General features: G+C 43.1%; 1 protein-coding gene across 1 annotated transcript; it reads right to left on the reverse strand.

The window, feature by feature from the left end:
* Positions 1-1,422: 1,422 nt before the first annotated feature.
* On the reverse strand, positions 1,423-23,090 carry GGH (gamma-glutamyl hydrolase). Its single transcript, XM_034759580.1, is given in 11 exon segments — positions 1,423-1,645; positions 3,303-3,440; positions 4,529-4,619; positions 4,711-4,817; positions 5,692-5,830; positions 8,412-8,496; positions 13,018-13,068; positions 15,912-16,026; positions 18,154-18,446; positions 18,448-18,468; positions 23,065-23,090. Coding segments are annotated over 11 exon segments (1,188 nt in total). The 3' UTR covers positions 1,423-1,523.
* Between the last annotated feature and the right edge of the window lie 801 nt (positions 23,091-23,891).

Raw genomic sequence — 23,891 nt, forward strand, 5'->3', positions numbered from 1 at the left:
AGCCAACATGTACCATGCTTATGAGTGCACTGGGCTGGATTCTTGACAGTAGTTACAGATCACAATTTTTGCTTTATACAACATTAATGAATGCATTTCCAGTCCTTTCTGTTAAGGGCTAAACTGTAGCAGGCTTATCTGGTCATGAATAGTGAGTAAGGAGTCTGCCACCCTCTTGAATGCCCTGATACATTCTGCACCTGAACTGCAGATGTGGTGCTGGAACTGCTGTGTGTTACTAACTTTCAATTCTGGAGACCTGAGGTTAAAATGCTATTCCCACTGATTTCAGTGGGAGGTTTGGGCCTGTGGAAGAAAAGGGAAATGAAACTGATTACCTCATCTTCCTCCCATTTTGATACATCACAAAACTACTGAACAAACTTTTCAGTAATTGAGAAGAGCTACTTAAATTCAAGTAAATATGTTGCATGGCAAAGCAAAAGGAAAAAAAAAAACCACAGTAAATGCAGCTGCCTAATAATTACAATCATTACATTGTATCAGCAGTAAAAGTCTTTGCTGACTGGATCCCTATTAGTAACATTTCTGAAAGGCATTACATCAAAATGTTTTTTAAAAGGGGATGAAAAGCCTGTCCCAACTAAAGTCAATGGCAAAACACCTCTTAATTTCAATAGGGCCAGGATTTCACAGATTTCACCAAAAGTCAAATTATACATTATATTATCATTAAAAACTCTAGGTGGTCCTATTCTTTCACAAAGCAAACTAATTCAGGGCCTATCCAAAATCTTTCCACTGACTTCAGTGTGCTTTAGAACAGAGTCTTAAGGAATCAGTGAAACTGAAGAAGGAAGCAGGAGGTGAATCAATGTTTTAACTGTGCGCTCCAAACAGACTTACTTTAACTGATGTGTGCAATGCCTAAATAATACTGCACCTTCACTATGTAAATCCTACAAGGTACAGATGGTACTGCATACACTTCTTTATGTCCGTTTGCAATAATGTTTCCCTATTATTTTGTCGTGTTTCTAAAAGACAAATAATTCTCTGCCAAGAGTTTGGTTACATAAGCACACATCTGTCAAGCTCAAGATCAAAAGATTATTTCATCCTTTAATTGTATTGTAATCTGACCAAGAGAACAGAATTATAAGTCAAATCTTTTAACTACCCAGCTGTTATCACAGAGACGACAATGTTTTGTAGAAGTAAACTCATTTCTTTCAAATATATGGCCAAAAGTATTGCTCAATTTTTTTAAATTAACCTGATTTGTTTCATATTTATAAGTGCAATCAAGTTGCCGTCTCTGGAGGTAAAATGTATTTCTCTGTAGCAGGTATTAAAATGAGATCCAGGCCCATTATAATGTAATTGAATGGAAATCTGTCAGATTAATGGGCCAATTCTACAGAGGTAACATAGCTTACCTTACAGTGATTTATCCTAAGCATTTTGGCTTTCTGCCACTTGCAATGCACAACATGAGTTTAATTATGAAACTTGCAACAAATAATTCTACAGATCGCTATCCTGTACTATGGGATGGATGTTCAATCAAAAAAATAGACTTGCTCAAATGGAGAAAATATACCAGTAAAAACAGGGGTATAATTGTAAATCAATGCTTTGGTCTCTTCACCCTTATTAGGAAAATGGTGCAGGCTCTTCCGGGCTGTAAAACATTTTAAAAGAACAGATTACTTCACTGTCATCATCCATGATAGCATCTTTCTTGGTGAAATCACTTATTCTATATAGGATTATAGTAAGCAGTACTGTAATAATTTAAATTTGTGAGGGATATTATGGAGCTAGCTTTTCCAAAGATACTGGTAACAGGGATACTTTATTATCATGGAAGAATGTTAGTTTTTAAGAGCAATCGCTGCTGCCAAAAACTTGATTCTTGCAGTACTGGAGACCCATGCAACACCAGAACTAATAATATTGCAATATTAGCCTATTAGATATGAAAATGTTGGGAAAGATTGTATTTGCAAGGAAAACAAAATCCAATTCCGTTTTTTGCATCTGGGAGTAGGCATATGTTAAAATTAACATGAAGTCATAAGAAATATCATTGATGAAAAGTAAATTCTGTTTCAGCAGACTGGACTGGCTGTTAAATACTCATAGATGCTGAGTATAATTTTCCATTGGTCAGCAAATATTTTGTGTTTCTTTCCCTGCTTTTTATTTTTATGGTCAGGAGAAAATAGGCATGATGGATTCTGATCTATGTAAAAAATGTTCAGGAGGCAGTGTTGGCCTATACAGCATTGTTGTCAATCTGGTCTGAGGATCCTTCCTGGGCTGCAGAAATTTTTTTTAGCCAGGTGGAGTAATAGCTGTAGAGATATACTGTGAGGATTAACTACTGTACCTTAAGTATCAGGGGGTAGCAATGTTAGTCTGTAGGCAGAAAAAAACAACAAGGAGTCCGATGACACCTTAAAGACTAACAGATTTATTTGGACATAAGTTTTCGTGGGTAAAAAACCCACTTCTTCAGATGCATGGAGTGAAAATTACAGATGCAGGCATTATAATAATGTACTGACAGTATAATAATGCCTGCATCTGTAATTTTCACTCCATGCATCTGAAGCAGTGGGTTTTTTACCCACGAAAACTTATGTCCAAATAAATGTTAGTCTTTAAGGTGCCACCGGACTCCTTGTTGTTACTGTACTTTAAGGGATTAACACAGAAGAGTTTGTGGTATGGCACAAGAAGCAGAGTGACACGGCTAGGCTGGACTGCCTGTTGCACTGCAAGAGGAAAGTGTATTGATCTTTCTCTGAGCCTGGAGACAGTTTCCTACTTACTTTTGTCAATTGCTCTACTATAATTACCCCGAATAAAACAAAACTCAGAAAGCTTCTGGAAATAAAATCTTCCATTCATTATCTCATTCTACCTACTTTGCCCATGGCCGAGTGAGACTGGGATGTGAATAAGAGTTTTGAGTTCACCTAGAGTGCAGCCTTAACAATTCTAAAGTTTCACTGGTTTTTGGTGTCTGCTCAAACGTTTATATCAAATTAAAAATCGACACTCTTCTCCTGACAAATTACTCTCTACTGAAAGGAGTTTGTATGCTTCCATCAGAGTGCTTGGCTTTTGTTGTTTATTTTGCTTAACCATTCTATTTAAAATGTCCTTCCTTTAAATAAGTCTTTAAAGCTTGCATAGTATGTGCTCAAAGATCATAGGTATAGTATTCTGACACTTTGAAAGGGGGGCTTTTTTCCTCTCAAAGAATGTTCCACTGTTTTCTCTCTCTGAAACTGAATTTTATGAATATAGATAAAAAAAGAACTATTTACCTTCATTCACTAAGAAATCAGCTACGTAATATGCAACTTTCATAGCTGATGCAGAATGTGGTATGCCTGATGAGTTCTTCCATTCAAAAGGATTTTTCTCTGGATGCCACTGGACACCATAAATAGGGTATTTATATGCTGTGTAAACAAATTTTCCATCAATGCATGTAACATTTAAGCCTTCTCTTAAATGGTGGCATGCACAATTTTATTACAATGAACACATTACTAGAGATCTCACTATATCTCACATATAATTTGTGACTTCTATAATGGGACAAAAAGCCTTAAGCAACTTGTATGTGATGTTTTAGGTAGGAATACATTTTACAAGATTTCAGCCCAAGAACAATAATGTTTACATTTAAAAAATAGTTTGGTCAATTATACATTATAAGAAATTAAAAGTTATAGTGAGATGTGCTAAATGAAAAAGGGTTTAATTCTATGCAAACAAATTTCTGCAGGTCACTGTTCCACCATTGTAATCTGATTGCTTTAGCTGCAATATTTACAAAAAATGAAAAATTGTTTCATTATAAAAAATAAGAGAGTGCTAGAAGTGTTGTGCTAGCCAGTGGATTACCCTGATGGGCAGCATGCAGCCCCCGGGCCGCAGGTTGCCTACTACTGCTCTAATGAATCAAAACAGATGTTTCTGGAGTTCAATATGACAGGCAATGCAGGAGTCTTTTGGAAGACAGCAATTACCAGAAATGTGGCCAAAGGAATGGGGGATACTGCTGGCACCTCACTAGCATGAATGGCTCTCCCTGTACTACAACCACGGATAAGAGAGCAACATGGAGAGGCAGTATCTGTAGAGAGCCAGCAGTAGAAGTGCAGACTAGACCTGTTGCACTGAGAAGGGGTTTAAGCTACAGAAACTGGAGTGGTGTTTCCACATCTTGTCCCACAGATCTGAAAATATTTCATTTGGTAAAGTGTGTTAACATATCTAGGTGTGGAGCAGTGGGGTGAAAGAGAGAATAGTCATACTCTGAAATATGCACATCTAAAGTAAAGTGCAAAGGTGTAAGTTATCTTCAGACAGAACATATTCTAATCAACCACACGGCAGGCAGTGCTGACATTTAACTCCTTATTCTAACATTAAAATTAGTAACACCACCGCCACGCTCACTGTCTTCCACACAAAAAACAAACAAACCCTCCCCCAACCCCACAAAACCCTATCACAGTTTACATGTTACACCAATCACTACCTTCCATTGTCGATATAAACTCCACGTCTGCATGGGTGTTAGTTGTCAGAACCTTATAGAAATTGCGTAGCTTCGCATTCTGTGTGAAATTCTGCATTAAAAAAATGACAGAAATAAATGTTTTATTTCTAGATTTAACAGAGTAAACTCATTTTGGTTCATTCAATCAAATAATCAAATACCTGCACGGAGAGGCTCCAGTGATGAAAGTGTGCTGTCAAAGACTCAGTGGCAAGTTTTTGCAACAAGTCATCTGGAAAATTCTTGAACATCCTGCTGTCTTTTGCAGCTTATACAAAAAAGACAAAGGAATATTCTCACTACCAGGCTGTCAAAGGAACATCATTATTAGGATGGGGATAAATGTGATGAAGTACTAGCTGAATTCATTTTAATTCCTTTTGATTCTGTTCTTTCACTGAATTTGATTAATCAATAACACAATACAAACATACCCCAGGAATAAATCTAGAATACAGCTATGGCAAAGTGCAGTCTAGCAATTCTCACTAGACCATATGCGGCAGCCCTGACCCACAGAGGGCCCAATTCTGCCTCCTTTGCTCACACTCATTAGACCCATGTTCTACCATTAATTTCAGTGGTGTGGTGAGGTACTACTCTGTGTAGTTAGGAACGGCAGAATTTTTGTAAATACGGCAAGGCAACAGGATTTAGTCCATTGATTAATTACTGCAATCAATGGAAGAAATCCTGCTTATTGCTGCTAGAGGAAAAAAAACATAAAAAGCATCATTCAGAGCCAGCTTCTGCTATCCTTATGCTGAGTTGCATCTCATTTTGCAAGTAGTCCCACTGATTTCAATACTATATATTATAGTATATAAGGATCCAGATTTTTCATTCAGCTCATTACAGAGTTAGGGGGCTGGATCAAAATTATGGATCTAGGACCAAACTTTCCCAAAGTTCATAGCTTTCCAGATCCGTAATTTTGGTCAGGCTCATGACACGCAAATAGTTTGCTCTCAAGCCTCTAATTTTTCAGTCATTTTATTGGCTTTCTTATAGAAGAAACAACATCAATATTATAAAAACACTAGTCACCTATTTCAAATCTTCAACCGTAAATATTGGTTTATTATAAGAAAAAAGATTCTTGTGAATCCAAATGACATTAGCAGTGTAACAGGATTGTTCACCTGTAGTAAAGTTCAGTGGGAATGCAAAATCCTCAGTATTAGTCCAAGTCAGTAAAATCTCCCCACTGGTGAGGTATGTAAGCTCTTCATATCCCAGACATGTTCCCCATACAGGAAAATAGTCTCCTTTATCATTAGCCTTTAAAATAAGAAACAAAAGATGAAGAAATGGTCACCACATACAGTAATTTATGTAAAAGTTAACAAATTGTAAATCCCTTTTACTTCTATAGGATTTTTTCTGCAACATCTAGTGCTTTTATGTGCTTGATGTTTGCATAGCCAGCAATTTTATGTCCCGGGTTCCTAGAGGAGAAATTTGGACATCAAATGACATAAAATAGAAAGTGGCAGTGTTATCTTAAAAACAATGAAACTGATGTGAAACCTGAGCTAAGGGCAAAACTAGGGGAAGGAAAGAAGGAGAGACAAGCTAAGCAAAAGCAGAATGAAACCCTCAACGTAAAGAAGCACATAAAGCTCCAAATAGAGAAGATCCGGACAGCAGGCAGGTGGCATTTCTACACCGTAAGCATGGTTTAAAAGCTCTGTTACCCCAGAACATTATTTTTTTTTTGTGATGGCTGAGGGCATTTCCTTAATTTATTTCTAAAACAAATTCATTTCCGGGTTGTGACCCAACTTAAGAAGTTATTACTCAAAAGCTATTTTTCTGGAAAGATCTAAGCAACTGAAACTTCGGGCTTAGAAAGAAAGTGCCACCACCACCTTAACTATATTCCTGATACTGCGACTGTAAAAACTCATATAGATCTTTACTCTTGTAGTAAACTACTGACATATAAAATATTTTTACAAAGAAGCTCCAAAAGCATTACAGTATCTTTCTAGCCATCTGCCATGTAAGTGCTAGATAAGCAAGGCTAGATAAGCAAGGCTTGCTACTCCTCTCACTTACTCTGATGCAAATGAGGAGTAACTAATGTCAAAGAGTTACATCAGTTTAAGTGAAATTATAATCAAGCCCTTAACATATATTCCCCTTACTTTTGCTCTGCCTAAAAATGCAGCCTACAGGCTAACCACGTATTTAACAGCATTAAAGGCTGTAATTTATTTTTTTACTAATTTATAAGCTGAGGAAAAAATCTTTGATGAAATCCTTGCCTCATGTAAGTCAATGGCAAAACTCGCATTGACTTCAATGGGTCTAGGACCGGCGTGGGCAAAATATCTGGGTATAGAAATTGTATGGCAGGCCATGAATGCTCACAAAATTGGGGGTTGGGGTGCGGGAGGGGCTGAGGGCTCTGGCTGGGGGAGCAGGCTCTGGAGTGGGGCCAGAAATGAGGAGTTCAGGATGTGGGAGAGGGCTCTGGGCTGGGGCAGGGGGTTGGAGTGCGGGGGGTGTGGGCTCTGGGATGGGGCTGGGGATGAGGGGTTGGGGGGTACTCCAGGCTGGGACCAAGGGGTTGGGGCATGGGAGGGGGTCAGGGGTGCAGGCTCCAGATGGCGCTGAACAGTGGCATGTCCCACCCTCCGGCTCCTATGTGGAGGCATGGACCCCACTCCCCAGGGCCAGATTAAAACATCTGAAGGGCTGGATGTGGCCCCCAGGCCATAGTTTGCCCACCCCTGGTCTAGGATTTCACCCCTTGTGTGTACATGTAATTTCAAAACACAGTCACACCAAGTAATCTCTTATTTTGAATTTGATGAGGCAAAGTGGGAAGAGACACTGATGTGAATTTAAGAGTAGTAGAAATTCCAATCTTCATACATGCAAACATCACCTTGACTTCTATAACTCACATTGCACTTATAAAATGTATCAATATTTTATAGTGTTAATTAAGTCTCAAAGGATGCAGTTCAGAGCACACAATTTCAGAAGTAAAATAGAGAAAAGCATGCCAGGAAGGGACATCTATAAAGAACTGGAAATTACTTCCTAAATTTTCAATTATCTTGATTACATACAGCATGTCTAAAAAGATTTTTCCTCAAACTCTGTATATGAAGTGATGACAAGCAATTTACGGAGTTGCTGTGAAATGTTCGTGCAATTTCATCATACTGTTTACTGTAATGGTGCCCCCACCAGACATTATGGCCCCAATCCTCCACACTTACTTACATGCTTAACTTAATGCATTGTGCATAGTTTCATTGAGGTAAATGGGACTACTTATACTGCATAAAGGTAAGCAAGTCTTTGCAATATCAGGGTCTATGATAACCAGATGGCAATGCCCATGAACAAAGATGGGTGCTCAACTTGAAACACTTTAATGGGGCCTGATTTTCAGAAAGGGCTAAGCAGTCACCCCAACCCCTGAAAATCTTGGCCTCAGTTAGTATTGAGCACAACATAGGAGCACCACTTCTGCTTCATAAAAAAATACACTGGATACCAAGAAAGCTTGTGTAAGTGTTGACAATAAGGGTGACTGACAGCTAAATTTTACAAGTAATGTTGTACAAATAAAGATATTAACAGCTGACTTCACTTAAACTATTTGGTGAAAGGCCTCAAACCTTAAAGTTCAGATTATAATTTTCTGAAGGTTGGAGGTGTTCAGTTCAGACCTGCATCTAAAGCTATTAGATGATTTGTTACACACACATACCAACAGTCAGCTGCTTATTAACAGGCTAACAGGAATATATTGAACTCCAGTTGGAGACTGTCTAAATATAAGCCTCCCATGATTTTGGTCCCTGAACACTGACAATAACCAGAACAGTTTTTCCGTTACCTTTAGTGCCTTGTTGTAAAATATCCTAGCAGTCCTAGAATATTCTGAGGTCTTAAGATCAACACCACCTCCTGGGAAAAGTACCCTGAAAAACAACAAAGTATTATTACATGTAAATAATTATAGGTCTTAGTCATAATATAATGTATAAATATGGACAGGGCTGATAAGAACCCTGAGGCATAAATTCACTGAAGGCAAACATCAGACCATATGATCACAATGTCTATGTGCTACAGTAAATTTCAACACTTAAAAAAAAGGGGGGGGGAAGAGGGTGGCTGCTGATAATTAAAGATAATATTTTCAGAGTGAGAAGAACCTGAAGCTAAAACATACAGGCTTTACAAGATAAAAGGCCATATATAGCATTCTGATTCAAGGCTTCCATATTATGATTCAATGGATGCAGTTACTTTTTTTTACTGATTTTATTTATTATTTATATAGAGTCAGATTCTCACAGCCCTTACTTAATAGAACAGGGCAGCAAGACAGGGTATGACTGACCCTTACTCATTTGTGCAGCCCTCCTAAGATTGCGACTCTGATCACAGATGAGTGGGGATGAAAGGTAAGCAGCAGCTACTTGACCATTACTCCTGTTTGTAAGTATCTGGGTGGCGAGGGGATAAAGAGTGGGAAAAGACTTGATTCTTCCCTCTCCGATAGCCAGCCAGATATGCCCATATACACAGGGCAGAAAATGAAGTTACAGTAGAACCTCAGAGTTATGAACACCAGAATTACGAACTGATAGGTCAACCACACACCTCATTTGGAACTGGAAATACAATCAGATAGCAGCAAAGAAAAACAACAACAATAAAAAAGCAAATATGGTACAGTACTGTGTTAAACGTAAACTACTAAAAGTATAAAAGGAAAGCTTAAAAGAGATTTGACAAAGTAAAGACACTGTTTCTGTGCTTGTTGCATTTAAATTAAGATGGTTAAAGCAGCATTTTTCTTCTACATATTAAGTCAGTGTTCAGTTGTAAACTTTTGAAAGAACAACCATAGCATTTTGTTCAGTTATAAACTCCATTCCTGAGGCGTTTTTAACTCTAAGATTCTACTGCACCATCTAGCTCAAAATGCAAGTTTGTTTGGCATTCTACAGAACATAAAGACATTGTCCTTGTCACAAACAATCTGCAATCTAAAGACCTAGCCACCTTTACTCACGTTGAGTCACATCGTACTCCACCAGAAATCCCATGGAAACTATTCATGGAGTAAAAAATCATTCAACCTGAGTAAGGGTGGCAGAATCAGGCCCTCAGTGGACACAATATCATAAGGGATGAGTTGAGTGGAGCAAGGAACATGGGAGAAAAAGTTTCAAGGAGGAAGTGGGGGGATGGAAGAGAGGAAGAAGAGTAGAGGAACCATGGAGAGGGTTGGGAACAGTGAGTAGGCAAGCTGCAAGGACTGTGAAATAGCTTTGGCAAAATGAAGGCCATCACTGAAAGGGGATACAAACAACATGAGAACAGTGAAAGTAGGCTGCTGGCTTCCATTCAAATGCTGCTCCTATCAGCCTGCACATAGGCAGAAAGAGGTGCCAAAATAAGTAGGGCTGTCAAGCAATTAAAAAAGTTAATCACGATTAATCACGTGATTGCTCACGCTGTTAGACAATAATAAAATACCATTTATTTAAGTATTTTAGGATGTTTTCTACATTTTCAAATATATTGATTTCAATTATAACACAGAATACAAAGTGTACAGTGTTCACTTTATATTTATTTTTATTACAAATATTTGCATTGTAAAAAACAAAAAAAAATATTTTTCAATTCACCTCATACAAGTACTGTAGTGCAATCTCTTTATCATGGCAGTTGAACTTAAAAATGTAAAATTATGTACAAAAAAACTGCATTGAAAAATAAAGCAATGTTAAACTTTTGAGCCTACAAGTCCAATCAGTCCCTACTTCTTGTTCAGCCAATCACTCAGAATTTGCAGACTATAACACTGCCCACTTCTTGTTAATGTCACTTGAAAGTGAGAACAGGCGTTCGCATGGCACTGTTGTAGCCAGCGTCACAAGATATTTACATGCCAGATGCGCTAAAGCTTCATATGATACTCCTGAGAGCATTCTGCACCAAAAAATTAAAAATTCTGCACACAATATTTTAAAATTCTGCAAGTTTTATTTGTCAATAAATAAATGCAGAGGCTCCAGCATGGCAACGGGGATCACAGGCTACTGGCTCTATGAAAGTGGGGATCACCCTGCAGCTTCCTCAGCTCATGGACTCAGTGGTGGGGCTGCACCCAACTCTGACACAGCACAAGGCCTGGGGCCGTGCACCAGGTTTGGAGCAGGCAGGCTCAACCAGGCAGGATCCAAGTGTTGAGGGGCTCAGTGTGGGGGGACCCAGGTGTGGGGTGAGAGGATTCTGTGTGAGACTATCTTGGGGCAGGCAGCTCAGTGGGGGGGTCTAAGTGTGGGGGATCTGGATGCACAGAGGCTCACTGAGGGGGTTCTAGGTGCAGGGGCAATGGGACTCTGCAGGAGCTTCCAAGTGAGAGTGATTGGGGTTCAGCGGAGAGGTCTTGGTGTGGGGATCTCAGCAGGGGTGTCTGGTGCTGGGGGAGTGGGCTTGGTGGGGTAGGGGTCTGGGTGCAGCTAGCTGGGAGTCAATGGCATGGGGATCTGAATGTGGAGGCTCAGGGGAGTTCAGGGGGGTGGGGCTCATCAGGGTGGGGGTTTAAGTGCAGGGAGCTCAGTGGAGAGTGGTCTTGATGCAGGGAGGCTCCAGATGCAGGGGTTGAAGTTCAATGGAGTGGGGTTCAGGTATGGAGGGCTAGGGTGGTTATGGTTGTCTGGGGTGAGGCTTGGTGTGGGTGTCTGGGTATGGGAGGTCCAGCTGCACGGGGGTTGGGCGGATGGGGGAGCAGCTCCCCATACAGTGACCCCTCCCTCCGCAGCTGAGCAGTGATGGGGGCAGGAAGCAGGGGAGGATGCTGCAGCTGGGGGAGGTTTCTGGGGGTGGGTCAGACACAGCCCCAGCCACTCCTTGCAGGGGAAGAGGAAATCCTGTCCTCTTCTGCCTCCAGCCCAGCCAGGATTAACAGCTGATGCCGGCTCAGGATAGGAGCCACTGGCTTGGATGTCCCCACCCCTGCAGCGATTTATCTCTCTGACGGCTGCCTGAAAGGATGAACCTGCGCAGCTAGGGACTGGTGTGTGACTGCTCTTGCAGATTCCCTTTGCTTCTCTGTCAGAAAGTCATTTTTCTGGGGAAGCAAAGAAATCTGCAGGGAACATGAATTCTGTGCACGTGCAGTGGCGCAGACTTCCCCTAGGAGTAATATGTCCCTTTATCTTCAACCACCATTCTAGAGGACGTACGTCCATGCTGATGACAGGTTCTGCTTGATAACGATCCAAATCAATGCAGACCGACACATATTCTTTTTCATAATTTCAGTCAGATGCCACCAACAGAAGGTTGATTTTCTTCTTTGGTGGTTTGGGTTCTATAGTTTCCCTCATCAGAGTGTTGCTCTTTTAAGACTTCTGAAAGCATGCTCCACAGCTCATCCCTCAGGTTTTGGAAGGCACTTGAGATTCTTAAACCTTGGGTGGAGTGCCGTAGCTATCTTTAGAAATATCACATTGGTACCGTCTTTGCATTTTGTCAGATTTGCAGTGAAAGTGTTCTTAAACCGAACAACATCATCCGAGACTACTATAACATGAAATATATGGCAGAATGCGAGTAAAACACAGAGCAGGAGACATACAATTCTCTCCCAAGGAGTCCAGTCACAAATTTAATTAACGCGTTATTTTTTTTAACAAGCGTCATCAGCATGGAAGCATGTCCTCAGAAACAGCTGCCGAAGCATGAAGGGACATATGAATCTTTAGCGCATCTGGCACATAAATATCTTGTGACACCGCCTACAACAGTGCCAGGTAAATGCCTGTTCTTTCAGGTGACACTGTAATTAAGAAGTGGGCAGCATGATCTCCTGTAAATGTAAACAAACTAGTTTCTCTTAGTGATTGGCTGAACAAGAAGTAGGACTAAGTGGACTTGTAGGCTCTAAAATTTTACATTGTTTTGATTGCAGTTATGAAACAAACAAATCTACATTTGTAAGTTGCACTCTCATGATAAAGAGATTGCACTACAGTACTTGTATGAGATTAACTGAAAAATACTATTTCTTTTGTTTATCAGTTTTACAGTGCAAGTATTTGTAATAAAAATAATATATAGTGATCACTGTACACTTTGTATTCTGTGTTGTCATTGAAATCAATATTTTTGAGAATGTAGAAAAACATCCAAAATATATAACACATTTCAACTGGTATTCTATTGTTTAACAGTGCAATTAAAACTGTGATTAATCACGATTAATTTTTTTAATCACGATTAATGCACACACCTGCAAGAAAGAAGATGATTACACTCACATTCCCTACTTAGAAAAATGAAGTATCTGAGTCTGGAATCGCCAAAGGCAAAACCAAGAACTTAACAGTAAAACAACAGTGGCTTTGATAACATCTGTTTTAGAGAGGCTTTGCGTTAATGGACATTTCAATAGTAAACTGATGCTCAAAGCTTACCCATTAATAGACTGGAAAATCTTATCATACTCTTCTTCTGAACGATTTAGTCTGAAATCCCAACAAAGATAGTTACAGGTATGTCTGAAACGTCATCACATTTTACTATTAAAATACCAAAGATACTTAATACAAACCATCTTCAATGGGCATGGAAAGTGTATAAAAAACATGTATGAAAACTAAAGAAGTTTGTTTACCTGCCGCGTTGGCAGGTTCGGCCGATCGCAGCTCCCACTGGCCGCGGTTCACCGTTCCAGGCCAATGGGGGCTGCGGGAAGTGGCGCGGGTGAGGGATGTGCTGGCCGCAGCTTCCCGCCGCCACCATTGGCCTGGGACGGGGAACTGCAGCCAGTGAGAGCTGCGATCGGTCGAACCTGCCGACGCGGCAGGTAAACAAACTGGCCTGGCCCGCCAGGGTACTTACCCTGGTGAGCCGCGTGCCAGAGGTTGCCGACCCCTGATCTACAGCAAGCTTTAGGTTAGATATTAGGAAAAACTTTCTAACTATAAGGATAGTTAAATGCTGAAATAGGCTTCCAATGGAGGTTGTGGAATCCCCGTAATTGCAGGTTTTTAAGAACAGGTTGCATAAACACCTGTCAGGAATGGTCTAGGTTTACCTAGTCCTGCCTCCTTGTGGGGGGAGGGGAGGGCTGCTAGACTAAATGACCTCTTGAGGTCCCTTCCAGCCTTAAACTTCTAAGATTTTATGAATGGAAACTTACTCTTCAGGGAGTCAGACTGGGCCAGTTCAGACTCCCTAGAGCAGGGGTGGAGAACCCCCAGATCATGGGCCGGATTCAGCTCGCTGCTTCCTTTAATCCGCCCCACAGCAAGTCTCCACGCTGTGGGCTGGAAGCCCTGAGCCTTGGAGGCCCCCCACGAGACTGGAGCCACGAGCGCCAGCTCGCCCTGCTGCGGGGGGAGGATTGCCAGGCTATTAAATGTCCAGTCACCTCCGTGCAGCTCCCAGAAGCGACCAACATTGCGGCCCCTAGGAGCAGGGGCGATCAGGGAAACTCTGCACACTGCCCCTGCCCCCAGCACCGGTTCCGCAGCTCCCATTGGCTGGGAACTGCGGCCAATGGAAACTGAGGGGGGTGGGGCCTGCAGGTGCAGGCAGCGCGTACCGTGCAGAGCCCCCGGGCCCCTCCGCCTAGGGACCAGACATGGTGGCTGCTTCTGGAAGCATCGCAGAGCCAGGGCAGGCAGGGAGCCTACCTTAGCCACGCTGCACCACCAACTGGGAGATGCCTAAGGTAAGCGCTGCCTGGCAGGAGTGTGCACCCCAAACCCTCTGCCCCAGGTCGGAATCCCCTCCTGCACTCTAACTCCCTCCCAGAACCCGCACTCCCTCCCGCACCCCAACCCCCTGCTCCAGCCCTGAGCCCACTCCTGCACTCCAAACCCCTTGGCCCTGGTCTAGAACCCTCTCCTGCACCCCAAGCCCCTCAGCCCCACCCCAGAATCTGCACCCCGAGTTGGAGCCCTCACACCTGTCCCAGCCCAGAGCCTGCTCCTACCCCCTGAATCCCTCATTTCTGGCCCCACCCCGGAAGCATGGGGAAGTCCTGAGCCTCGCCCCCCTCCCACCACACACACACGCACACACTCCCGCAGGGCTGTGTGTGGCCTGTGACTGATTTTTTCTGTGGATCAGTGGCCCCTGATAGAAAAAAGGTTCCCCACCCCTGCCCTACAGCCATGCATGGATGTGACCATCTGCATGCAGACCTCACCCTTTTCACACAAAAGTGGGGGGCTCCACCAACTTCTTAACCCTGTCTCCACACCTGTCAGCCTCAAAGAATTTAGAAAAGCCAATACAGTCTGCATGGCCCCTCACACCAATTCATTAGGCTTTGGGAACAACCCCTGTTGGTGTGTCTCCTTTGGAACCATGGTGCCAGAGTGGTGCAGAGGCATAGGGCGGCCATGTGAGTATATGATTAACAGTGATTTATAAACATGAGATCTTATTCCGTTTTCACACGGGTTTTACGGTTCACTAACTTCAGAGTAGTTACTCCTGATTTACACCTGTATCAGCAAGGTCAGAATTGCCCCACTTGTTAAACACACACTCTGACTATCACCTGCCACATTCACAGTCCTAGCTTTCTCAATTTGCCCCATCCATCTTTTTAGCTTAGAGCCAGTCTCCGTGGACAAGGAGCACATTTTGCCTCAGGTTCTCAGATCAAAGTTCCAGGGAGATTCAGAAAGCTGGGGAAGACCAATGGGATCCTCAAAACATTGGCTATGAAGAGAGATTTCATGCAGGTTTGACACTTGGTTGTGATCTTGTTTTGTATCAGCATCTAACTACTATTTTAATTCCTACTAACATTGTATTTGCTGTTATAGTTTTACATTTTACTGTTGGCCACAAAGTTCTCTTTTTGGCATCAGCCTATTGCCTGCACAAGCCAGAATGTTCCTCTGATCCAGAACCTGGAATAGTTGTAAAACATAGACCTCTTTGTAGTAGTAGTTAGTGAGCCAGAGTATGAGAGGAATCTGATCTGGACACTTCAAGCACTAGTGGCAGTCTCCCTCCATTCCCTGAGTCCTAGCATTATTTATGTACACATGGCAATATATGGCCCTGAAGGCAATAGCGTGTATTTGGAAACTTCACAGACCACAGCTAGCAACTGGTACATATGTTAAGTCTGAAGATGAAGAAACACTTTTAGTATATTGCATTGGCAGGCACCAGCTTGCTGTGAGTCTAGCCTCCATTCCTAGAGATCTTGCAAAGTTCTATGCACCTTCTTTAGTCTGTAAGGAATTGAAAGTACAAAGTGAGTCAGCTCTTACACATTAAGCACCTCTCAAGGGTAGGTACTTATGCAGTACAAAAAGCCTGGAACTACCACACAGCCTACCTTATTGGCACAACTCGTGCACCAGCAGATTCTAGGAACTTCACATATGAAGCAGCAATGTAGGAACTTCCAAATCTATGGAAACTTGTAAAGTCACACTCCTGTGCCAATATCCCTACAGTGTCCAGAAAACAGAAAGGATTACTGTAATTTGTATAACAGCAGTTATAGTCCAGAAGAAGGCAAATTAAATAAAAACTCTCATTTCTTTCACTAACTGAATTGATTCATACACTACAGCGAGTAGTATTATACTTAATGATTTACCATGAACTATGAGAAAATTGAAATAATAAGCAAACAAGCTTGCTTAGTAATGGGGTATCAAATAAAACCATTTTAACAGTTTGACTTTAAATTCCCTGCCTTATTTGATTAGTTCCACAACTTCTTATAAACATATTTTATTTATCAAGGCATTTTAAAGACAAGGTCCCAGCTCCAAAGAGTTTAAAATCAAATCCACTGGCCCCACACAGAGTCCCATAGAATCAAGAGGATTCCATAAGAGTTCAGTCTCATCCACACAGATTGGATTGCAATAGTGGGACCATAGTTATACATATCAGAGTTGAAATGAAAGGCTATTTACTGTACATCTAATGAATCTGTTGCAGGCTATTTTGTGGTGGCATGCAGTGTTTTAGAATTTTCCATTTTCACCTTTTTATGGATTATTTCAATTTTCAAAAACAAAAACACCTGAGATACTAAAAACCATATCTTAAACATTAGCCATACAAAAACCTACAATAAGATCCATTTGTAATTCTAGAACTAATACCATTTTAGGCCCTAATCCTTCAAAAACACTTACTCTTGTACTGTACTTTAAGCATGTGAGCAGTCCCATTAAAATCACGATTTATGTGCTTCAAGTTAAGCACTTGTATGTCTGCAGGATTGGGCCTTGCCTTAGACAATACCTTTTCATGAGGATTTACACAAAGATACTTGGACATTTTCTAAATATCCATTATGCAGCACACAGCCAGACCAGAACACTGCATTAGAACATTTTCTAGACTGTTGTGCAACTGTGCCACATGACTGACTGTATCTCAGCTTCTGGAAACAGCAAAAGTGAAAAAAACTATTTTGCTGACTAATTGCTCACCATTTACTCACACATGGAAAGCAAAGCCAGCTGAGCTATTGATAGCAAGACCTAGTAATAAACAAACCAGCTCTGGAAAAGTAAACTTTAAAAAAAAAATCCACACCTGTTCTTACTTCAAACGGGAGCAGAGGGGCTTTTCTGAAAAAGTTGTGGGGGGAGGGGAATCCTGAGTGTCTCTGTGCCTCAGTTCCCCATCTGTAAGATGGAGATAACTTCCTTAGCTCTTGGGTGTTCTGAAGATGAATACTCTAGTAGGGCTAGTCTACACTAGAAGTGCTACATCAGCGCAGCTGCACATCTGGTGAAGATGCTCTATGCCGAGCAGAGAGCTCTCTCTCATCAGCATAATTACTCCACCTCTGTGCGAGGCGGAAGGTATGTCGTCAGGCGAGCCTCTCCTGCTGACATACCACCGGCATGGACAGTGCTGAGGTCGCTGTAACTTACGCCGCTCAGGGAGTTGGCTTTTTCACATCCCTGAGTGAGGTAAGTTATATTGACTTAAGTGATAGTGTAGACCTACCCTAAAATAGTGTTTTTAAATGACAGATCTGATGCTGGTCCCTGAGATCTCCCTGATAGTTTAGGAAGGCAGTAAGCCAACCCCTGGTATCAAAAAGGTTGAGAAACACTGCTCTAAAGATGATGAAGTGCTCAGATCCTACAGCAGTGGGAGTAGCAGAGTGCACTGGATAGATACAGTACAATAGTCTTACACCTGATGGGTCAGTGCAGGCTATACTGTTATTGCTGAGGCTGACACCATCCTAACAGGTGAGACGGGCAGGCAGTGAAAGATGGCCCCTTCTTGACACAATGAAGCTTCGTACTCAGGATGTCAACACCGCCCTCCCCGCAGAGGTGTCAGAGCGGGGCGGGGGGAGTTTTGGAGGAAGGAGAAGGTATTTTTACCTTATTTTATGCATTCCCTCAACTGACCCTCTCGTGTTAACATCTGCCCTAACCACCCTCTGCGCCCTCCTCTGTCCTACTGGCTACAAAGGTGCGTGTTGCTCTCCCTCCCTGTCCCTGCGTACACAGGGGCACACCCCTCCCGCACGCAGCAGCAGGGGCTCTCACGGTGCCCGCCGCGCCCTCGCTCCCTGCCCCTGCGCTTCTTACCAATAATGGGTTTCTCGTTGCTGCCCCCCCGGCGGCTCCGCGACACCACGGAGGCCAGAGCATTGGCGCAGAGGAGGAGCAGCAGGAGGCAGACGCCCGGCGGGGAGCGTGGCCCGGAGTAGCGCAGCATGACTCCCTCGCCGCCGCCCGGCCCCGCACTGGCTCTGCGGCTGTACGGTGCAGCAGTGCCCAGAGCGCACCGCCCTTCCTGCGGGGCGGGCACCGCCTTCCCCGGGCTGCACCCTGGGAAACGTAGTTCCGCTGCGGGGCTCCGCCAAAGGAACGGGCTCTGCGAAGGGGCGACATGGACTCCCCCTCGTGCCCGAAACACCGGGGCCAGGCAGTCAGAGCCCCTGGGCAAGCTGGGCAGCCCCAGCGGATGGGGAGATGAGCTGGAGACAGGGGAAGAGCAGGTGTAAACACGAGAGCAGAGAGCCTGAGCTGTACCACCCCCTCTGGGCCCCTCCACCCCCTTCCTGCTGGCTGGCTCCTCCCAGGTATGCATCCGAAGAAGTGGGCTGTAGTGCACGAAAGCTTATGCTCTAATAAATTTGTTAGTCTCTAAGGTGCCACAAGTACGCCTGTTCTTTTTCCCAGGTGTGTGTGCTGCGACCGACGGACTGTCCTGGGGCAGTGGCATCACTGGATCGCTCTGTTACCCTGGGAGGGAAAGCGGGCAAGCAATAGTCATTATGTCAAAGGCTCCCTCACTTCCTGCACACAACTCTATGGACCACTTTTGTACTGTATTGTTTTCTGGCTCTTTCTTAGGGTACATCTACACTACAGGGGGGAGTCGATTTAAGATACGCAAATTCAGCTACATGAATAGCGTAGCTGAATTCGACGTATCGCAGCCGACTTACCCCGTTGTGAGGACGGCGGCAAAATCGACTTCTGCGGCTTTCTGTCGGCGGCGCTTACTACCACCTCCGCTGGTGGAGTAAGAGCGCCGATTCGGGGATCATTTGTCGCGTCCCAACGGGACGCGATAAATCGATCCCCGAGAGGTCAATTTCTACCCGCCGATTCAGGCGGGTAATGTAGACCTAGCCTTAGTGTATTGTTGTAGATCTGTTTGCAAGGGGTTTGCACTATCTGGAATTCTGTCATCGGGGAATACAGCTCTTCTAAGGCGTCTCAGTGCTTTCTCAACTGGATGAGCTATTTAAAACTTAGCTCCAGTTCAAGGACTAAAAATAGCAGGCTCTTCTTTAAAGGATTGTGGTTTCTCTATGTCTCTTTCCTCCCCTCAAAGTGAGTGCACTCGGGTAAACTCCAAATGCACAAATGCAAACATATTGTTCTTTGGTTGTAGTTGAAAGTGCGGTTGTTGTCTTTGTTGCCAACAAACCCTGAATGCAGCCTAAGAACACAGCTGTGAAATCTGACATGATGTTCACAGGCCGCCACTTTCACTTTGCCAGATCATCTCTGAAAAAACGATTAAAAGTGCACCACACTGAGTAACAGTGCATAATATACTAACTGCTAATGCAGCATGCACTGCCAGTGTCTCCAGCAAAGCTCTGGGCAACATTTGTTTACTGTTTTTTTCCCTTCCTTTTGTGTTTTTTTTAAAAGATTTTGCTAATACAGATATAAAACAATACTCACACAGGGAAAGAGAAACAATAAATAAACACACAGTACTAAGGCAATTGGACTGATCCTGTGCCCTTTGAAGTAAATAAAACCACCCATGGTAACAGGGATCAGTAATATTAGCACACTGAAGGGTTGATACAATCCCCAGTGAAGTCAGCAATGCCCATGTGAGTTTAATGGGTGTTGTTAGATGTTCGGCTGTATGTGTGTGTTCTCCTTGTGTGCTGTCCTAGCTCTGTGCTGACAGCTGGCACGGCAGACCTCAAGCAAACTGCCCAATGACCACAAAATCCGGTAAGGTGCAAAGGTGCTTGGTCCAGTTTATTGTCAATGAAGCACAGTCCTAGCTCCCCAGATCAATGTCTACAGTTACAGTAGCACATGGATGCCCGTGACAATGGACGCAGCTCAGTGAATGGCGGGACTTTCCATTCCCCCCTTGGCTGGCCAAAGACACTCCCTCTGAGATACCTCTTTATACACAGATACAAACAAGTTACGTATTACTCCTGACATATCTAGGTGCCACCCTCTGACGTATTTGGATGCCACCCATTACCGTGTACATTTTGGTTCAATCAAAACATCTCTATCCATCATGCTGTCAGCCTGACCTTATCTTTAGGATGGATCAGTGTGTTTCTGTTATCTTTGGGGAATGTGCTGGTATCGAGGTGTTCTAGTACCACTTTTCTGGAATGTGTTTGCGTATCTATTCTTATGCCTAGCTCTACAGTAACTCCTCACTTAACGCTATCCCGGTTAACGTTGTTACGTTGCTGATCTATTAGGGAACAAGCTCGTTTAAAGTTGCACAATGCTTCGTTATAGCGTCGTTTGGCAGCTGCCTGCTTTGTCCACTGCTTGCAGGATTCTCTGGAAGAGCAGCCCCTCCTTGTGGGGATTAGAACTGGGGGGGGCAGCAGCAGTCCCCCCCCCATCAGCTCCCCTAAATTCCCTGTAAGGTATGTGGCTCGGCAGCTGCCCAGAAGGAGTTCAGCTGTTCCTCCCCCCACTGCGGTGCTGCTCCTGCCCTGCCCTCTGCCTTGGAGCTGCTCCCTGGAGCTTCCTGCTTGCTGGGGGAGGGGGAGAAAGAGGTGCTGATATCAGGATGTCCCTCTGCTCCTGCCCCCCTCCCCCTCTCCGTACCCCCCTCCACAAAACGGAGGACGGGGACAGGGCTCAGGGACAGAAAGGAGGGAGCTTGCTGGAAGCTGTTGCTTCCTGTCTGAACTGGCAGATCAGCTTAAAAGGACAATGTACTTGAAGTGGGGTCAATCTACTTAAAGAGGCAATGCACATCTTTCAGAGGGGTAGCCGTGTTAGTCTGAATCTGTAAAAAGCAACAGAGGGTCCTGTGGCACCTTTGAGACTAACAGAAGTACTGGGAGCATAAGCTTTCGTGGGTAAGAACCTCACTTCTTCAGATGCAAGNAGAATGTTTCCCAGGGAATGCCTTGCTGCTAAATGATGAACTAGCACTCGGCTGAGCCCTCAAGAGTTAATACGCTGTTGTTAATGTAGCCTCACACTCTACAAGGTAGCATGGACTGAGGCAGGAGGGAGGAAACACAATAGATGCAGGGCAGTAGCTGCAAAAACTTATCTGTAAAAGCTGAACATGATGATGAGCCCATGCTATCCAACTGGCGCACACCACTCCCTCCTCCTGATAGCACATGCATGGCTCAGAGGTGCTGACTTTCCAAAGTGCTGGGGGTGCGTGCATGAGTGAAAGAGAAAGATGTGCATTAAGCAACAGAGGGTCCTGTGGCACCTTTGAGACTAACAGAAGTACTGGGAGCATAAGCTTTCGTGGGTAAGAACCTCACTACTTCAGATGCAAGACTTGCATCTGAAGAAGTGAGGTTCTTACCCACGAAAGCTTATGCTCCCAGTACTTCTGTTAGTCTCAAAGGTGCCACAGGACCCTCTGTTGCTTAATGCACATCTTTCTCTTTCACTCATGCACGCACCCCCAGCACTTTGGAAAGTCAGCACCTCTGAGCCATGCATGTGCTATCAGGAGGAGGGAGTGGTGTGCGCCAGTTGGATAGCATGGGCTCATCATCATGTTCAGCTTTTACAGATAAGTTTTTGCAGCTACTGCCCTGCATCTATTGTGTTTCCTCCCTCCTGCCTCAGTCCATGCTACCTTGTAGAGTGTGAGGCTACATTAACAACAGCGTATTAACTCTTGAGGGCTCAGCCGAGTGCTAGTTCATCATTTAGCAGCAAGGCATTCCCTGGGAAACATTCTGTCCTCTTACTCCACCACCTCAACCAAGCTTCACAATCATTCATTGCTGTATACATTATTAAACTGTTTGTTTAAAATTGTTTAAAACTTATCCTGTATATGTATATAATGTGTTTTGTCTGGCAAAAAAAATTCCCTGGAACCTAACCCCCGCTATTTATATTAATTCTTATGGGGAATTGGATTCGCTTAACATCGTTTCATATAAAGTCGCATTTTTCAGGAACATTACAATGTTAAGCGAGGAGTTACTGTACTTAGGAATGTGTGTTTCTGCAATATTAGCCCTGTTCTTGCTAGATTCTGTGAGCAGGGCCAGCCTCTTGCACACAACTTAACTTTGTTTTATATCAGCAAAGTATTGACTACTTTGGCCCAGGCCTCAGGCCTCATACCAGGCCTCTAATACAAGGGCTTATGTTTCAGGCCCTCTTCCTACTACAGGTACAATGGCCGCAATTCAGCAGTCCATGCCTATTGACTTTAAATGGGACTTATGAATATGTTAAAAATGCTTTGCTGAACTGGGGCTGTGTCAAGGCCAGAAACATAGTTCATGAAACTCTCAAATGTTCCTCTCTCTACATCTGAGCCAAAAATTCTATATGTAATTTTCCAGTGCCCCTTGGTGTAATATCCAGAGGACCACAGTGAATTAAACTCTTGTCTTTTTCCTGTTTTACTCTGCTGCTAGGAGATTAAGGGGTCACTAATGGCAAGTACTTAAAATAAAATGAAATAATTCTTTGCAGTGGTCCAAATCTTTATCTTATTGAAGCCTATGGCACAATTTTCATTGACTTTAGTGGGATCAGGATTTGACCTGCAGCAGTGCGTAATCAGTTCACAGAGTCAAATACTGTAGCTGGAATGCTGAAGGGAGTTGATAATTATGTGCCCCATACCAGCATTTGTCGCTTGTTAACGCTATTACACTCAGCCCAAGGTCTATGATATGGAAGGAAAAAGCAGAAGGAAGGGTTGTACCAGAGACAGACGGCAAAAGGGAGAAGAGAGAGATAAATATAAATACACTCAAGTACCTATGTAGCCAAAAAGGCATGGCCATCGTCACCCTAGCCACATGGCATGTTGTATTTCCTTTCCCCACCTTTCATCTGTCATTTTAAATCTCTTTAGGTTGTAATAGTTTGGGGACAGGGCATTGATGATTTCTTGGCCAAAAAATCCCAGAAGTGAGTGAGTGAGTGTGTGTGTGTGTGTGTGTGTGTGTGTGTGTGTGTGTGTGTGTGTTAGACAAAAGTACTGTTAAACCCCAATGTTAAAGAGTGTTTTGTTTTGGACTAATGAATGTCTGTAATCATAGTAGGCTTGTGCTCAATTATTAGTTCTGTTTTTACTCTGAACTTTAGCTGACCCAAGTGAGTTATCAATAAGCTGAATTTTAGCTGCATCTTAGTGTATTGTAAAATAATGGATTGTGTGTTCTTTTACTCTATCTCAACCCTTAGGAAAATGTATCCAGGTGGCCAGAAAGGAACCATTTGTAATTAATGAATGCAGGTGTTTTCTGTGATTAATAAGATAATGATCTATCAAGAGATGCTTTTAGTTTATCAAAAACTACTCTCACAGATGCTTGCTGTCATAAATGCGCTGTAACTGATAAAATATTAGTAATTAACAAAATGGACAGGAAACATTTGGTATAGCAGATGTGTTCTATAATCGATATAACAGCAAATCATGTATTGATTAATGTCTAAGAATTAAGAGTTTATTGTGGTTACAGATGGTCCCAGTAGTAATAAAATAGCTACAGATGTCATTGGCTTATTTGATTAGGTGAATTTAGAATTTTCAAAGTAAGATCAAAGCATGAGAGAGAACGATTTTAAAGGGTGTTCCT

The sequence above is a fragment of the Trachemys scripta genome, chromosome 2, assembly GCF_013100865.1.
Source record: "Trachemys scripta elegans isolate TJP31775 chromosome 2, CAS_Tse_1.0, whole genome shotgun sequence".
Taxonomy (NCBI): Eukaryota; Metazoa; Chordata; order Testudines; family Emydidae; genus Trachemys; species Trachemys scripta.